This window comes from Solea solea, chromosome 6 (genome assembly GCF_958295425.1).
Source record: "Solea solea chromosome 6, fSolSol10.1, whole genome shotgun sequence".
Taxonomy (NCBI): Eukaryota; Metazoa; Chordata; class Actinopteri; order Pleuronectiformes; family Soleidae; genus Solea; species Solea solea.
In genome coordinates, this window is record NC_081139.1 from 27,394,698 (window position 1) to 27,412,819 (window position 18,122).

General features: G+C 43.7%; 2 protein-coding genes across 2 annotated transcripts; both read left to right on the forward strand.

Annotated features, from left to right (window-relative positions):
* The first annotated feature begins 4,899 nt into the window (after positions 1-4,899).
* dynlrb1 (dynein, light chain, roadblock-type 1) lies at positions 4,900-7,727 on the forward strand. The gene is made up of 4 exons (XM_058631613.1): positions 4,900-5,034; positions 5,289-5,364; positions 6,373-6,540; positions 7,262-7,727. The coding sequence occupies exons 1-4, from the start codon at positions 5,032-5,034 to the stop codon at positions 7,303-7,305; spliced, it is 291 nt and encodes a 96-aa protein (XP_058487596.1). The 5' UTR covers positions 4,900-5,031; the 3' UTR covers positions 7,306-7,727.
* A 915-nt stretch (positions 7,728-8,642) lies between these two features.
* Positions 8,643-17,431, forward strand: map1lc3a (microtubule-associated protein 1 light chain 3 alpha). The gene is made up of 4 exons (XM_058631612.1): positions 8,643-8,813; positions 10,297-10,352; positions 11,205-11,311; positions 17,254-17,431. Exons 1-4 carry the CDS (start codon positions 8,774-8,776, stop codon positions 17,414-17,416), a joined length of 366 nt encoding a protein of 121 aa, XP_058487595.1. The 5' UTR covers positions 8,643-8,773; the 3' UTR covers positions 17,417-17,431.
* The last annotated feature ends 691 nt before the right edge of the window (positions 17,432-18,122 follow it).

Genomic DNA, 18,122 nt, shown 5'->3' on the forward strand with positions numbered 1-18,122 from the left:
TTTTACGCAGAATCGGCGTCTTAATTTCCATTAACTTGAACCTGTTTTTACCTGTTTTTACCCTGTTTTTACAATATTAAAAAACCCGCCAAATGTGGACAAAAGCAGCCCAAATTTTATTCACCCGCCCAATGTATTTTTTCCCCGCCTGACGTAAACAAAAGAAGCCCAATTGGGCGGAAAACCGCCCAATCTGGCAACACTGAACACACACACCCCTCAAACATCCAATCACTGTTGCAGTATGCAAATGAGCCAAGACGTAGCCTGACAGTTTGTGCCATGCGCAGTGGGTTAGACTTTGAAGGAGCAGCACAATCACTGAGATGTGCTTGTATGTGACAAACTGAAGACAAGTTACCTGTGTCTGACGGACCCCTACGGAAAGCCCCGTCCCAGGCTGTAGTTCTGTACGGGTTTTTTTGTATAATCACAGCGGAGAGAAATTCGTTTTTTGAGCTGTTAAGTTGCCAAAAAAAAAATTGTTCTGCTGTATATCTGTTTTGTTTTATAAATTAGTTTGAGAAGATGTTTTATTATTATTCATAAGACTACCTTTCAGTTTTGTAAATATTGACTATAGTGTGTGAAGTCCTATTTTAGGTTAAAATTTGAGAATTAGGCCATCCAGTTAAGATAAATGTTATGTTGTTGGTTGATAAAATCTGGATGAAGGATGTTTTATTTTATTTTATTTTATTCATTTATTTTATTATAATTTTTCAGTTTTCCCCGCAGAGGGATTGCCACCTTATTGTGGTCAGGGGGTTTGCATGCCTCAGTGACCTTAAAGGCGACATAGAATGCTTGTATCACACATATATGTTAGTTATGGAGGTCTACTTACATATATTAACTTGTTTTCACGGTCACATATATGTTAGTTATGGAGGTCTACTTACATATATTAACTTGTTTTCATGGTTAAAAACCTCTTAATTGCTGCAAACAAGCCGATCAAAATATCTCCTCACTGACGCTCTCGTCAGCTGCGCTGTTTCAGACCAAAACCACACCCCCAGAACGTGGACTGTGTTGTGTTGCCAGCCAACGAGAGCTTTCCCACTGTCCTGTGATTGGCCAGGTACCTGGAAGTGACGTAATAGATAGGCCAGCTCTCAGATACACAGCTCCCCCTCTGGCACGGTGGATGCTCTGCATCTCAGCAGCTACAACGAGAGTAGTTCTTCTTCTTCTGCGGTTGAATGTACGCAACCGAATGTGCCCGGACTAGTGCCCGCACCGGGAGGCGCTACGGTGGTGAGAGGAGTGGTGAGGATTTCTGATGACGACATCAGATTAAGGAAGTGCTGATCCGCTTCGCAGAGCCCAGGAAAACAATAAAACCCTATTTTCTCAGCAGTGGCTGAACTGTTTGTTCTGAAACTTTAGGGTTTCATAAACGAGGTAATGACGCAGATACACACACACAAACGCAGCGTTAATTGGAGCTTCCGGTCTATGTCGCCTTTAAGAGCTATACCAGCAGGAGCTTAGTCTTCAGGTGGGACACCCAAGTTGGACAGGTCTGAAGGTAGAGGCCTGACAAAGTGCAATCCACTTCTCCAGGTTGGGGTTGGACACATAGACCCCTTTCAATGAAGAAAGCATCGTTACTATAAGCACAGAAAAAAAAGTGCTGGAGCATGATGTGTACACATGATGCCCCCTTCACATTTCTGACTGCCCCCTCATATATGCTTGCCTAGAACCGGCCCTGCTGTGCAATCAGCTAATAAAGTCGGATTCTCTTCAGCAAAAACCGCCTGTCATTTGTGCACCACCACATAACAACTGTGGAGTAAAAGTAGTGATGTGACGTTCCGTATCGAGGCTTCGAAGCGTGGGCCGAGTAGGGGAGGGGGCGTTTCCGCGATGCACGTATCGAGGCTTGCTTCATTAAGGGGAGGAGCCAAAAATGATGACGTCCGAAGCCTCGCTGCCCGGCTGTACCACGTGATTGCTTCGTGAAGTGGACCCCTCAGGCTCCATTCAAAATGTGGTTTTTTGAAGGAGAGTTGCGGTCAGTTGAGAGTTTGGATAGAGTTTGGAGAGTTTGGATACTAGAGTTTGGATAGCGTTTATATAGTTTGGATAGCGTTTATATAGTTTGGATAGCGTTTATATAGTTTGGAGATAGTTTGGAGAGTTTGGGGGGAGAGAGAGATTTAGGAGAGTAGGATAGGAGGATGGAGGCAGCGAGGCTCATCATTGTCCAAGTTACACAAGCATAATCTGAGCACTTTCACTGTCCTCTGCCTGATTACGCCCATGCCATTTTCAGAAAAACATTGCACAACCTGCCATATTATGATATTACCATTTAGGGAAGATTTACACACACAGAAAACATACAAAAATGTATTAAACACATATGTACAGAAATTATTTGGTCATAAATTTTTTGTAATTCATAGTAATTTCTAACAGACATAACAGACACAAAAATTCAATGCATCACACATTATGTGGATCAGATACAGCTGCCTGTGATTATACACTTGGCCAGTAGGTGGTTTCGTATGGAGCCCCTAAAGGGACATCAAAAAAAAAGATACTTTCTCGTGAGCACATACTTTCTCGTGAGCACGAGAAAGTATCTTGTGCACACCAGAATTCAGTTTTTTGGTTTTTTTCGATGTCCCTTTAGGGGCTCCGTAGTTTCGTGTGCACATGAAGCTTCGAGAAATGAACCCTTTCTCGAACCAATTGGCTCAAGTGGTTCAATGCCTCATGAGGCTTCATCTCACCATCACTAAGTAAAAGTCTCGGGAGTTAACCCCGGAAAAGAACGCTACCTCCGACCCTGGAGAAGATAGATCCCCCCTGCGTTCCCCGACCACGGTCAGGAGACAAAGCAGTGGCGGCTGTCTTGCCACAGTCAGCCTGCTCAAACATAACATGTGTTGTAGTGGTACATGGACTTTTTAAATAACCATAACTTGCTCCATTTTCTACCGATTTCAAACGGTTTGGTTTGTTATAGGCGTCAGAGATGTAGTTATTATGACACTGCATATTTATGAATAATTATAACCATGGGTTTTAAATAACACTAAACAGAACAGAAAGGTGCAATGAATACAAACACACACACACACAAGGTATTCAGGTTAAATCAATATATTGACTACTAAAACTCAGGATACAGAATGGCATGAGATATACGTATACTTTTATAATATGAATATTACTAATATTATCCAATAATTTGAATTATTACTTGTTTAAACTAAACATGTAATAATTCAAATGATTTTAATAGGAATATTCCTAATATGATCCAATAATTTGAATTATTACATGTGTAGTTTAAACAAGTAATAATTATTAAATAAATAATTGGATTATATTAGTAAAAATCCTATTATAAAATTATACATATATCTCATGCCATTTGCACCTTTCTGTTCTGTTTAATGTTATTTAAAGCCCATGGTTATAATTATTCATAAATATGCAGTGTCATAATAACTACATCTCGTTTATAACAACAAACCGTTTGAAAATCGGTTTATAAAAATTAAGCAAGTTATGGTTACGACCTCTCCTGGACTGTCAACACCACGGCGGTGGTAAAGAAGGCCCAGCAGCGTCTCCACTTCCTGAGAGTGCTCAGGAGAAACAACCTGGAGGAGAGGCTGCTTGTAACCTTCTACAACGCCACCATTGAGAGCATCCTGACGTACTGCATTACAGCGTGGTTCGCAGGGTGCTCTGCAGCAGACAGGAGAGCGCTACAGAGGATCATAAACACAGCCCAGAGGATCACGGGGTGCTCTCTGCCTAACCTGGAGACTATTGCCAGCTCTCGCTACCGAAGCAGAGCTGGAAATATCATCAAGGACTCCTTCCACCCAGCTAACCAGCTGTTCCACCTGTTACCCTCGGGCAGGCGGTACAGATCCCACAGAACCAGGACTAACAGGCTCAGGGATAGCTTCTTTCCCAGAGCCATCAGAGAACTAAATAAATAAACGAAAGCAAAAACATTCATAGGGAAACACCACTGGAAAGTGCAATAGTCTGATGCTTCAGTCACTTTGTCCTTGCTGCTATATTTTGTCATCTTGCTGCTATATTTTGTCATCTTTGTAAATGTCATAGTCATAGTTTCTGGAAAAATGTAAACAACATTTTCATATTCTTATTTTATTGTTAATATTTTTATTTTCTCTTTTAAATTTGTTATTTATATATTGTATTTTGCACCAAGGGAGTGGCACCCAAATTTCGTTGTCCACAAAATAACGACAATAAAGGCTATTCTATTCTATTCTATAAACCACATGTTTAAATTCTAAATGACTCATTTCTCGTCTCAAATGATGTTAAAACTCTGTTCGTGGACACAAAAAAATATTTATTTCAGATTTATATTTCTATTATCTGCTGCTATGCTCCGCCGAAATGTATTCTGGGATACATGGCCATCCCAAGTACGCTTAAGTCACCTCCAATGCATACTTGGTAAAAATGGGCGGAGCGAGAACACTTCCGGGTTGGAGAACCGTCCTCGGTGTTCACTTACTTGAGAATTGGAACAGCACTTGGACTGAGGCTGATGACGTTTTCACAAGTACGGGAGTACGCAAGTACGCACAAGTACGCACAAGTATGGATATTGCGAAACGGCCTTGATTCTTATTTTATTATACGTGATACAGGTAACATTTGTTTCCCCCGTTTCCCGTGATTGGATTTCCCGGTACACGGGGGAGTGGTTCTGATTGGATTTCCTGAAAATATCCGTTTCCCAATAAACACTTGTCCACACCACTTTTCAGTGAAACCGGAAACATTTTTTTGTTGACTGTTACACGTAAATTGACATTGTTCATGTACTCAAATACGATTTAAAATATTATTTTTTAAAGATTTTACTACTTTTCTCCCACATTTTGTCTTCGGCCATGAACGCAACTGTGACCCGGAAGTTGACGACATCGCTTGTCGTCTTCTCGCAGCAACACAAACAGTGCACCGTTAGCCGTGATTTATTCGGCCCTTTGGAACAGACACACTTAAAATATGGTGAGAGGAAACGACTCAGTCACGACCCTATTTAATTAAACGTGTTCCCGCTGTGAACTCGCAGTTTTAAACGAGGGATCGTAAAGAAGATGCTAACGGAGTTAGCTCGATCGTGTTAGCCGGGCGTTGTCATGGTTCTCTCACTGTGCTTGTGTGTGTGTGATACGACTCGTCTCGTCTTTTTTCTGATTAAAGGTTGATTTTGTGTTTTGAGACTCGGCCGATGTTAACGCTAATGCTAACTGTGTTTTCAGGCAGAAGTCGAGGACACCCTGAAGCGGATCCAGAGTCAGAAAGGAGTTCAGGGGATCATCGTCGTCAACTCCGAGGGCAAGTGTGCTTCACACGTATTGATTATCTTCTGGATGTTAATGACTAAAGCGTCAGTTTCTCCTGCGGTTCTGTTCACATGTGGCGCTTTTCCATTATACAGTTCTAGCACTACTCGTCGTCTCGACTCCTTTTTTCCTTCTTCTCCATCAGTTATCGTACCTGATGGGTTTGTTTTAACTACCTGCTCTGACGAGGTTCCAAGCGAGCTGAGCTAAAATGTGATGTCAACAGACTGCCGGCCACTGATTGGTCACGAGTGCAACATCCGACACAAGAATCAGAATTAGGGTTGTGTGTTTATATCATCTACGATAGTATCTTAATTGTTGCACGCCTTTTTGAGAGGCCACACATTGACTGCATGATCAAACCTCGTAGGACAGCCTGCAGCGCATTGAGAACACATGTCGTGCCCACGCTTCACAACAACAAACCAAGCTAACGTAGCTGCATGTATGGTTGAAGTTAAACATGAGTGAACAAACAGCGCCAGGAGACAAAACACAAACTCTCCCAGCCTCGGAATCGACATTGTTAGATTTAATAGCTAAACGTGGATCATTCTCACTCGCATGGAGGTTTGGCTTCAAAAACACTGATCTCGCTCAAAAGACGCCAATCTGCAAACTATGTCGGAATGTGGTTGCCGTCAAAGACAGCAAAGACGTGTATCCTGTCCCTATTGGGATGAGTATCTGAATTAATTGAGATGTTAATCATCTCATGCATTAAAGAAGGAAATGTTTATTTTCAAGATCAGATTTTTGTCCCCAGTGTTTTACAAACCAGCACCTGAAATGTTTAGATGTTAGATCCGTACAGATGAACTTGACCTGCGTATAGCTACTACCGTCTTACATAAACATGACAAAATGCATCCTGATCTGTTAAGATGCCGCTGAGATAAACACATCTGAACCATGTTACATTTAAATTGCGGTAGAAATCTGTAACAGGATTCATTTGACATGGAAATGAACCTGCTCCTCCTCCGTCTCACCTCAGGAATCCCCATCAAGTCGACTCTGGACAACTCCACCACGGTGCAGTACTCTGGACTCATCCACCAGCTGGTGACGAAGGCCAGGAGCACTGTACGGGACCTCGACCCCCAGAACGACCTCACCTTCCTGCGGATCCGCTCCAAGAAGAACGAGATCATGATCGCTCCAGGTGAGAAACTGGACAGAGAAAAAGAAAAAGACTCACATCTTCAGATTAGGAACAGTTTAAAAGGATCATTCTGTTTTAGTAAGGATTTTTTTTAAGTATTTGGTGTTTTAAAGTGTGGTTTTATGTGGTACTGACTAAGGCTGCCATGATTAGTCGACTAGTCACGATTATTACTATTAAAATCGTTGACAACTAATTTAATAGTCGACGTGTCTGTTTTTTTTTTTTAAACTTTGTTTTCTCTCTCAAAACTGCTGTGGCACCTTCCACTGCCGCATCTGCCTTTCTGTCCTTGACACACATGCGCAGTAGTGGTAATCTAGGTCAGCCGTGATGTCACCGGAAGTCAGAAGAAGACGGGCTCTCTGGTATCATGGCTACCTGGCGGCAAAGGAGCTCAATAGTGTGGGAGCCACTAGTCACTCGTGTGTGTGTGTGTGTGTCGCGTATAAAACTAAGTCACCGCAGTTTCACTCAGCTGTGCAGTGATGATTCCGCCCACGTTAAGTAGGTACTTTTTTGTAGTGGAGATGCAACCTAATCGTGCCGTGTCGAGGCGAGACGAGTAGAGCCGGTGGAAATGCAATTATGCATATGAACTTAGTAATGGAGGCAGCAGTGGATCAATAATCCCTGTGGTGTAAAATCACTGATTTTCTCCATGGACTTTTGTTTGTCACATGACCTGCTTATTTTAACGAGTGTTAAATTGTTTTCACAGATAAGGACTATTTCTTGATCGTCATCCAGAATCCGTCAGACTGAAGCAGAGGAGCTGCTGCCTTTCTTTCTGTCTGTCTGTCTCTTTCATTTCTGAACAGCTACACTTTTTCTTTTTTGTCTTGGATGAAAACAAACATCCCGTTGACCCGACACTTTGATGAACTCGCTGTAAAAGAAGTCAGGAGTTGAAGGTGGATTTTAAAAGTGTCTGCGCCTGACAACGAGCTGACGTCTTTCCCCGTGATTTAGCATTCCTGACGCAGAGTCAATCTCACATGTATTCAGAAACGCATATGTATGGCAAAGGCTTTTTTTTTTTGTCCATCTTAATGACAAATGATGGATTATTTATTGTCATTATTGTTTTGTTGGCAGGAGTATTTCAGTGGCGAGCAATGCGACAAACATTGACTTCCTGTTGGGTATTTGGAACAAATGATATTAAAACAAAAACGTGGAAATGATCTGGTGTCCCTTCTGTCATATATTTGTGCCACTTTTAAAGGTCGGTCCAGGATTTATTGTCAGTAATTTAAAGTATGTGCAGACACATCCTAAAATGATGTAAACACAGATTATTACGCTGCTGTCCATTTACATCGCAAGTCTAAACTCAGAGTGACGTCAACGCCACGTACGACTGAAACAAATACGACACAAGTGCTATTAAACCGCGGCAGCCTTCTTGGAATCCCATGCGAGTTAGAAGTCCAAATTCAGGAACCCGGAAATGTCTGTGTTGTGACTACATAATGGACGTGCCATGTGATAAAACGATGAACAGAAGAAGTGTCCGAACACTAGTTATGGCTCCAAAGAATATTGTTGCCACAAAGCTCTATATACTGTAAATACAGACCATAATACCAACTCTTTATTTGATAGTAATGAGTAACAAAGATAGTAGTACAGATATGTGAACTTTGTACTTCTGTAAAGTTACGAAGTACTGGTACTTGCATTACAACACTGATAAATAATAGTAAATATCATTAGTAGTAATAGTATTTAGGTTTTTTGTTATTCAATTCATATTGTTTTACAGTCGGTCACATGATTTTCTTATATATTTAATATTTAACATTATATTTCAGCATATCTTTGGATACCCGAGTATTGACTGGTATCGCTATCGATGGCTAACACGGTGTGTATTTACGACTTGGTGGTTCCCAGCTCTAATGTAAATGGCACTTCAAAGGAGCCTGGAGCATTACGTCATTAACGTCAAATAACGGCGTTAATAACGTCACTATTAACTTGTACATATATATATATATAAATGTTTACAAAATCGGAGAACAAATTAGTGCGCGTCCCCTTTAAGAGCAGCTGGTGACGTCAGCGCTTTACTTGCTTTTGTTTTTAGACAAGCCAGTTTTTTTTTTTGTTTTTTATGTGTGAGCTTCAGACTCAGCGGAGAAACAGTAACCGTCCAGCACTCAAGACACCACGGCTGCCGCACCGGAACACTTACCGGGCTATAACCGCGTCATAACAACCCGCAGAGATGCCGTCCGACAGACCCTTCAAACAGAGGAGGACGTTCGGTAAGAAAAGCACCGGGGGCTGGGTTGCGTTTCTGTCTGCCTGGAAGTCGCAGCTGAGCGGCGTAGCCGCGGAGCTAGCCCGGCCTCCGTTAACCACCTAGCTTAGCGTTAGCTTAAGCGGAGGTTACATGGTGTTTACATGTTTGTGGCTGGGGCTGTGGCTGTTTGTCAGCGGATTATAACCGTGTTTTATGGATTAAAATGATGAAAATGATTGACGGACAGATAAAATAAAGTTTCAAAATGTACAGTCGGTTACTTGATGAACATATTAAACGTGTTAAAGTCGAATACAACTCTGACCACGTTCAATTAACAACATTAATAAGCAGTAACAGATCTAAATACTCAAATAAAACCACTTACAGTTAATACAATTAACCCCAATTTGACAAGTTAACGATTTACTTAGCTGCTGAGTTTAATGATTGAATTATGCCTGGGTTTGGTTCAGTCAATAAAACACATACATAAATCTACATTTTATGGACGCAAAACCTCTCAAGAACAAAGTGCCAACATCAATTCCCCTCATTATCAAAGGCAACACCTAAATCTCCAGTTCAGAGAATATTTACATCACTGGTCATCAGTTATAACTAGTAATAATAATATCTAGTAATAACTAAAGATTAAGGGATAGATTAAGCCAACTGTTTTGAGAGTCAATTAATCTACATTATTCACATTTTCGGCTTCTTACATTTGAACATTTACTGGTTTCAAACTACAATTAAACATGAACATGACTTTATTTTTAGAACATCATCGGTTTTGAGACTGATTAATTGGAGTGGCTCAGTGGTTAAGACTGGTACTCTGTGTGCAAAAGACTTCATGGTCGCAAATTCAACTCCACCCCTGGCAGGTTGTATTCCCTTATAAGTCGCTTTGGATAAAAGCGTCTGCTAAATGACATGTAAATTAGTTGATGAGAATAATCTACAGATTATTTGATTATGAAAATAATAATAACAGTGTTCATATTCTGTCAAAAAATATAATTATTATTAGTATGTAAGATTAAACAATATTGTTACAGGGCAGCAGCATCTAGGCTGTTTTTTTCTTTCTTTTTCTTCTCCATCCATCACTTTTCCATCTGGGTCACTCAGTCATGTTAGCACCATTAGCCTTGGAGCTAGCCTGGCCTGTGTGTGTGCAGTTAGCAGCTCACAGGAAAACAACATGTGCTGACACACTATCCCAGTTCACGTGTTGTGTGATTTATGTTGTAATTTGACACCAAACCATGGCCCCTTGTGCTGCCGATGGGAGGAGACGGAGTTCGTTGCATAATCCAGCTTTACAAAGCACAAACATGGCAGAAGCAACTGAGTCATGGAGGGGAATCCGTAATTAGGCATAAAATTTAAACATTCTTAAAATATAATTTTGTTGATTACACATATTTTCTAATCAATGATGATTTATAGTGCGTTGTAGGGCTTTGATGTTGACTTATCATTTCTGTTGTTCACAGTTGACCGATGCAAAGAGGTCCAGCAGATCCGTGAGCAGCACCCCAACAAGATACCTGTGAGACACACACACACACAAACACACACACACACACACACACACCAAATCAGCTCAATTGGCTAGACTCGGCCTGGCAACGTGATAGCATTAATCAGCATGGCTGAAAGCAAGCCAAATTTGATTGGCTGTGGTGGGCGAGCGAATTTGAAATAGAAAAATCCATCTAGATTAGTTTTGTGAGACCTGGTCTGAAGATGACCCGTGCCAAGTTTCGTTCAGACTGAACAACATCTGTTTGAATTTGAATGGGTGCATTTAACTCGGCGTCACTGATTTGAAAGACGCATCATTTGTCTTGTGATTTTTCAGCTTCTTAAATGTGAATATTTTCTGGTTTCTTTGCTCCATATAACAAAGACATCATTAAAAACAAAACAAGACATTTTAGATGAAGTCTGAAAATATTGATCAGTTTTCCAAACCTTTGAATGATTTTTGTTATTTGGAAAAATATTCGAATAAAAAAACCCCATAAACTAAAAAATCGACACATTTTTTATTGCGTAAGACTGGATCGCAAAGACGGACCATTAGTGTTGTTCAATAACTGGTTAACCCTAACCCTTAAGCATTGTTTTGTCTTAATTATCGTTAAACAGTTATATTTAAAAATCGTCCAGAAATAGAAAATCTGCATTAATTATCGGCTGCCCCATTTTCTAAAACTTCTTGGCATTGGTCATAGAAAAACCAAAGAGTAATGGACAGAGTCATCGTCCGTCCGTCTTCATTTTACCACAGTGTATGCAGCACATTTCTAAAAGGAACTTAACTCTGCGATTATTCTTACTGCGCGCTCGTGTCAGAGGCCGTTGATTTACAGCATGTTTTGCTTTGTGGCTGCTGCAGGTCATCATCGAGCGCTACAAGGGAGAGAAGCAGCTGCCCGTTTTAGACAAGACCAAGTTCCTGGTACCCGACCACGTCAACATGAGCGAGCTGGTCAAGATCATCAGGTGAACACACCGGATTATTTCATGGTGCGCAAGAGGGGCACAATTTCTAAAACGATGCAAACGTCTTCTTCATGGCGTGAACCTGTGGGTCAGGCTGGGTCTTTGAGTTACTCATGGCATGGTCATCGTTGACGACCACACTTCAAACATGGACATGTCAGAGTATCTTACTGAAGCACTACTCAGATAGGGATTAGTTTTACATGGGCAGGCGGAGTCATGTAATTTTACCATAGGACATGTACATACTATGCTGCTTCACGATATGACAAGCGCAGACAAAAGCTAAAACGCAAAGCTGGACCAGGGACTAGCCTACTTGTTTGACGTTTTATTAGCCACATAGCCTTGACCGATTGCATCGCGAGGTGCTGATGTAACGGGTTTGCCTAAAGCAATCATTAGTCCCGTGCTTCTGACAAGTACTTCTGACCTCTTGGTTCGGAATGGCGTTTGTTCACCGAAAACACCAACCGCCTAATGTGAAACTGAATGCTTCTTCATGCTTTAAAATCTGACAAAAACTACTTTTCAGATTACCAGGAACTCTAGAAGAACACAATTTGCAGCAGTTTCAGTGTTGCCAATTTAGCGGGTATTCAACTAGTGCCAAAATCGAGCGACTTCTGGTGTGAGGGGCTGCTGCTGGTATTCACAATGAGAGCTCAGACACGGGTTTAACATGTTACATGGACAAAGCAACTTTATTTTTAACAAGACAGTGAAGACATGGAGCAAGGCAGCAATCTTCAAGTGGTGGTACTGCTTGACGCTGGGGGAACCGTTGTGCTCGTCGGGGGAACCGTTGTGCTCGTCGGGGGAGGCGTCGTGCTCGTCGGGGGAGGCGTCGTGCTCGTCGGGGGAGGCGTCGAGCTCGTGGCGGCAGCCGTCGTGCTCGTCGGGGGAGGCGTCGTGCTCGTGGCGGCAGCCGTCGTGCTCGTCGGGGGAGGCGTCGTGCTCGTGGCGGCAGCCGTCGTGCTCGTGGCGGCAGCCGTCGTGCTCGTGGCGGCAGCCGTCGTGCTCGTCGGGGGAGGCGTCGTGCTCGTCGGGGGAGGCGTCGTGCTCGTCGGGGGAGGCGTCGTGCTCGTGGCGGCAGCCGTCGTGCTCGTCGGGGGAGGCGTCGTGCTCGTGGCGGCAGCCGTCGTGCTCGTCGGGGGAGGCGTCGTGCTCGTCGGGGGAGGCGTCGTGCTCGTCGGGGGAGGCGTCGTGCTCGTCGGGGGAGGCGTCGTGCTCGTGGCGGCAGCCGTCGTGCTCGTGGCGGCAGCCGTCGTGCTCGTCGGGGGAGGCGTCGTGCTCGTGGCGGCAGCCGTCGTGCTCGTCGGGGGAGGCGTCGTGCTCGTGGCGGCAGCCGTCGTGCTCGTCGGGGGAGGCGTCGTGCTCGTGGCGGCAGCCGTCGTGCTCGTCGGGGGAGGCGTCGTGCTCGTGGCGGCAGCCGTCGTGCTCGTGGCGGCAGGCGTCGTGCTCGTGGCGGCAGGCGTCGTGCTCGTGGCGCTGGTTGTGGAGAGGAAGAGAGATCAGTTCAAATATTGATTTAGTCTGATGTCAGATCTGTTTAAGATCACATTATCTTTCATTATGTTTGTAGATTTAAACTCAGAAACTAACCTCGGACTGATGCTTGATGGGCCAGCAGTTATGGTCGTCTGGTCACCAATGGTTGTTGAGGGTGCCATTGTGGTGCTGGGAGATGTACCTCCGGGAATATCTGGAAATTCCCACATGTCATCGATATCTTCAAAAAGTGTCCCATCCTCTCCCCCACTTGGAGCCTCTGTTGTTATCGGGGTCTCGTCTAGATTTGGAAATCCCCACAACTCGTCGATATCTTCAATATCTCCGTCTAAAAATGTCCCCCCGTTTTCTTCCCCACTTGGAGCCTCTGTGGTTATCGGGGTCTCGTCTGGATTTGGTGGTAGAGAATCGCCCCCGAAACCCCATGTATCAAATACTTCGTCCAGATCTCTTGGGTAACGTTTCTGCCCACTTTGAGCCGATGCACTGAAACAAGTCGCCAGAGCTGTGGTCATTTCTCCCTCTGGGTCCTGATAAATTATTTCAAAGAAGGAATCCTGCAAAACATTTTGGCATTAATCACCCTAAACTGAAGAAAGGGATAGTGTGTCAGGCCATCCTTACCATCTCTGCTGGTATCTTCACAAACACGACTCCTGATATAGTTCTGTGTGCCCTCCAAGTGATGCCATCTTTACCCAGAGCCTTTACCCTCTTTATTTTTGTTCCTGAAGGCAGCATTACTAAGACATCTCTTGCTCTGCACGCTACCAGTGGCGTCATTCGCAGCGGAGGAGGACGTTGACAGGTGGCCACGCCAGTCATGGACGCTTGGAGTAAATGGTTGAAGTAGCGCAGCTTCAGCTGGTGAAACCTGGTCCCGTTTGACGTCTGAAGAGAACAAGTTTTAACTGTTACGTGACTTGAGCGGCAGCAGATTTCAGATGCAGTGATCGGCGGGGGGTTCACTTGGAACAAGAGCCAATTACCCATGATGCAATGTGGCAGCTAGCATACGGAAACTTCAGAAGCAGCCACGGGCCCATGGTTTTAATGGTCACGTGACAGCGGTTCTGTCGCAACAGCCTCCTCCCATCTGAAAACAAACATTCTGGTCGGTCTCAAACAGTAACACTTTGGTTACAAAAAACCCTAAAAATAAAAAAAAAAAAACCAGTCAACCTGCAAACTGGACTTTGCAAATGCTCAGCACAAAAAAGGTAAAGATTTAGATTTGCGTCAATATTTTCAAACAAATAAAACACAATATTTTTGAACGATTAAATCCATATTTATTGAACAAAACCAAACAAACTCACCGTGCAGCCGCAGGTTGGCGTGATGAATTCGCGAGAAGCAAACCGACATGGATCCGTTGCCGCAGCCATACCGAGGAGGCCCGAATCCTGATGCATCACCGTCATCCCCACCATCCCTGTGTTCTAAGACAGAAAAGACATTTACAACGTTCTCATTTTTCAGCTTCTCTAACGTTTTCAGGGTTGATCAATTTTGGTTTGTGTAAGATCTTCACATATTTAATGTGTCATGTAATTAAACACGTATACAGACAAGAGCTAACACCTCCAAAAATCAAAGATTTTACATCTACGTTTGCAGCAGTCCCGTTATCTTTGGGGAATAATTGTCACCCAGCACTCCGAGAGAATCCAACGATATACTGGAGACTTAATTAGGGACCGGGCCATGAACGTTAGGGGCCCGAACGGCTCCTTTACATTACATGTCATTTAGCAGACGCTTTTATCCAAAGTGACTTACAATGGAATTGAGTACAATCAGCCATGGGTGGAGTCGAACTTGTGAACCACTGATCCACTCCACCCCCAAATTCGGCTCCTGGCGCAAATTTGTGCGAGTAACCTTCCTTCTATTAGTCCTTCAGATTATTATTCTATCTGTGGCTTTTGCGGTCATTTTTGAGGGCGTTAATGTGCATAAAAACTCTTGAAACTTGGAGGTCAGGTCTGGCGAAAATGCGATATTGGCATAGTTCCCGGACCTGTGCGTTGCTCAAGGGCTCCATTTTAGCAGCCCCTCAGGTGAAAACAGAGGCAAAATTGAATTCCACCGAATGTCCCGAAACTCATTGGGAAGATGTTATAGACCAAGATGAATAAAAAAGTCGACTAACCACATCGCATTTTGTCGTGCGCTAGACACAAAGGCAAAAAGTTGTCGTAAGGTTTTGCGGATTCAAAAGTGAGGTCAGGAAACTGACGCGAGGGTCCTAAGTTATTGTTGGGTTAAAATGTCAGGACCAAGGTTATAATAGTTTGATATTTCATTAGTTTGTTTTAAAAGCAAGTTTGCTAGTTTTGATTAATGTTTATTTTTTTGTAAATGTGTAGTGCTGGTTTTTCATAACATGGGAGTATTTGCTGGGTGCAAGATGCAAAAAGGTCCTAATAATGTATTCTGAGTCATTAAAAAAACCAACAAAAGATGCCACTTTAAGAACGTACGAGGACAAATGAACGACCCTCTTTGACTCAAGTATAAACAGTCTATAAAAAAATTTGCCTGAAGTGCAAAATGTATCATAAAACTCAAATAGCCGACAGACTAAAGATACATGACCCAACTCAACCTAATTAACTACATAACCAATGTTACGTTTAACTTACACAGCCTTTTGTCCCACAATGTAAACAAACATTTTGTAATGAGTGAATGAATGAAAATACAACCTTTTCGTTAGCTTTTGTTAACGAAAATAACCTTAGTCAGGAGCAGTGATTTTGAATTTCATTAAATTAAAAACATTAAAACACATTGCAGCGACTAGAAAGGAGAGGAATGAAGGTTAGTCGCAGCAAGACAGAATATGTGTGTGAATGAGAGGAACCCAAGTGGAACCATGAGGCTACAGGGAGTGGAGATAAAGAAGGTGGAGGATTTTAGGTATTTAGGGTCAACAGTCCAGAGCAGTGGAGATTGTGAAAAAGAGGTGAAGAAACATGTTCAAGCTGGTCAGAATGGGTGAAGAAAAGTATCAGGGGTAATGTGTGATAAAAGAGTATCAGCCAGAATGAAAGGAAAGATATACAAGACAGTGGTGAGACCAGCGAGGCTGTATGTCTAGAGACAGTCACTGAGGAAAAGACAGGAAGCAGAGATGAAGATGTTGAGGTTCTCTTGGGAGTGACGAAGATGGATATGAGGAATGAGTCAATCAGAGGAACAGCACGTTAGATGTTTTGGAGATACGATCAGAGGCCAGAATGAGATGGTTTGGTCATGTACAGAGGAGGGATAGTGAGTATATTTGTACAAGGATGCTGGGGTTGGAACTGCCAGGCAGGAGGTCTAGAGGAAGACCAAAGAGAAGGTTTATGGATGTAGTGAAAGAGGACATGACGTTAGTTGGTGTGAGAGAGATGGATACAGAGAACAGGGTGAGATGGAGGAGGTTGATTCACTGTGCCGACCCCTGAAGGGAGCAGCCGAAAGGAAAAGAAGAAGAAATACAATGCAGCGACTGCTGTGAATTATTTTCCTCCGTCTGCTTATTTTTTTCCATTAAAACAAATCAAAACGAAGCACAGCAGAAAAGTGTTTGTCACCAACACCCGAGTAAAAATGAGAGGTGACCTCAAATAACCTGGGCCAGGTCAGCCTCGGTCACATGGCTCCTACATCTGCATTTAAACTCCGATTTGATTCCACGCAGAGACGAAATTAAAGCACATTATATTTACCTTCCACAAACTTCCACACCGACGCCGGGTAGAATCCTAGGACGCCCCAGGGCTCGGAGCGGGAGAACAGCAGGTTCAGACCTCCTCCTTGTGCCTCCCGACTCAGCTCCTCCGCCGTGTTGAGCCGGGCTAGAGTCACCAAACTGACCCAAACCCAGGCCATCATCGTCAATCCAGGAGCCACAGACATGGTCCTGTCACTGCACAGAGACGAGAGCGTCAAGGCCGGAGGCTTCTTCTTCTTCTTCTTCTGCTGCTGCTGCTGCTGCTGCTTCTGCTGCTGCTGCCTCTCAATAACACCTGCAGCTGCTGCTCATAAGCTTTAATTAGGAGCAGAGGTGAAGCCTCCACTGTGTGAGCGTGACTCCGCCCCCACACCTGTGCGTTTGTTTCACACAAGTACACGGACAATGAACTCCTCCCACCACACGTTTTTGTTGTTTTTATTTATTTATTTGTCCAACATTCAGACATAGATGTGGAACAATGGCAACTCTTTGTGGTTTCTTCAGAATGATTGTATTTTATTTGTTTGAAAATACACTGGAAGTCGTTTCGTAATAATGTAAAAATATGACGTTAAGATATGTACAAATGGAAAGATGCATGTTAACACAGCATTTGTGTGTGTGGGTGTTATTTGATATATAGTTATTGAATTCTTGTATCGCTTTTTTAATTTCTGCCCCTCCCCTCCCCCTCCTCCAGACGCCGGCTGCAGCTGAACCCCACGCAGGCGTTCTTCCTGCTGGTGAACCAGCACAGCATGGTGTCCGTGTCCACGCCCATCTCTGAGATCTACGAGCAGGAGCGAGACGAGGACGGCTTCCTCTACATGGTCTACGCGTCGCAGGAGACGTTCGGCTGTTAGGGAGAGATGAAGGGGGGGGGGGGGGGGGGATAGGTGGCGGTTGAGCAGGGAGGGGGAGAAGCAGGGGGAGGGATCAGCAGAGAACTGACCACAACCCACTCAACTCCATGATCCTCATTTCCCTCCCTGTTCCATTGAAGTAGCTCCGCCCACTTAAGTCTGTCTGTATACATGTGACTCACCTGGCCCCCCAGTAAAAAATGGTCAGTAAATGCAACACTAGCTTCTGAAGCCAGGGGGCTATTCTAAGCGCTTTACTTCCTCCCCCTGCTGCTTCCTGTCCTGCGTGGACCGAGCGCTCTTATTTTGAAAGACAAACTAGTCAATGACAATGATTGCCCCCCCCCCACCACCACCCCAATCAATTGAGAAAAAAACGTAGACTAGTTTAGGGTCACTTTGTCATTTTGAAACAAAATAATTGATTAAATTTTTTTATTTTGTCGTCATAATTTTTCTTTTGTGTTACGTTTAGACGTCGTGGTTTATTTTCGCTTTGATCACATGGTTCGTCATAATCCCGACGCTCCAACTGACAATCGGGTGGAAACGTGACCGTGATTTATACGTGTGCAATATTTTCCCCGCCTCCTGCAGTAGCAGCACGGCTAAGGCCCCGCCCCCTCACTCAACAGCAACTGTCCAAATTTGCAATTTACTTTCCGAAACGCTCGTCTGGGCGCAAACCAATGTAGCCGCCGAATCA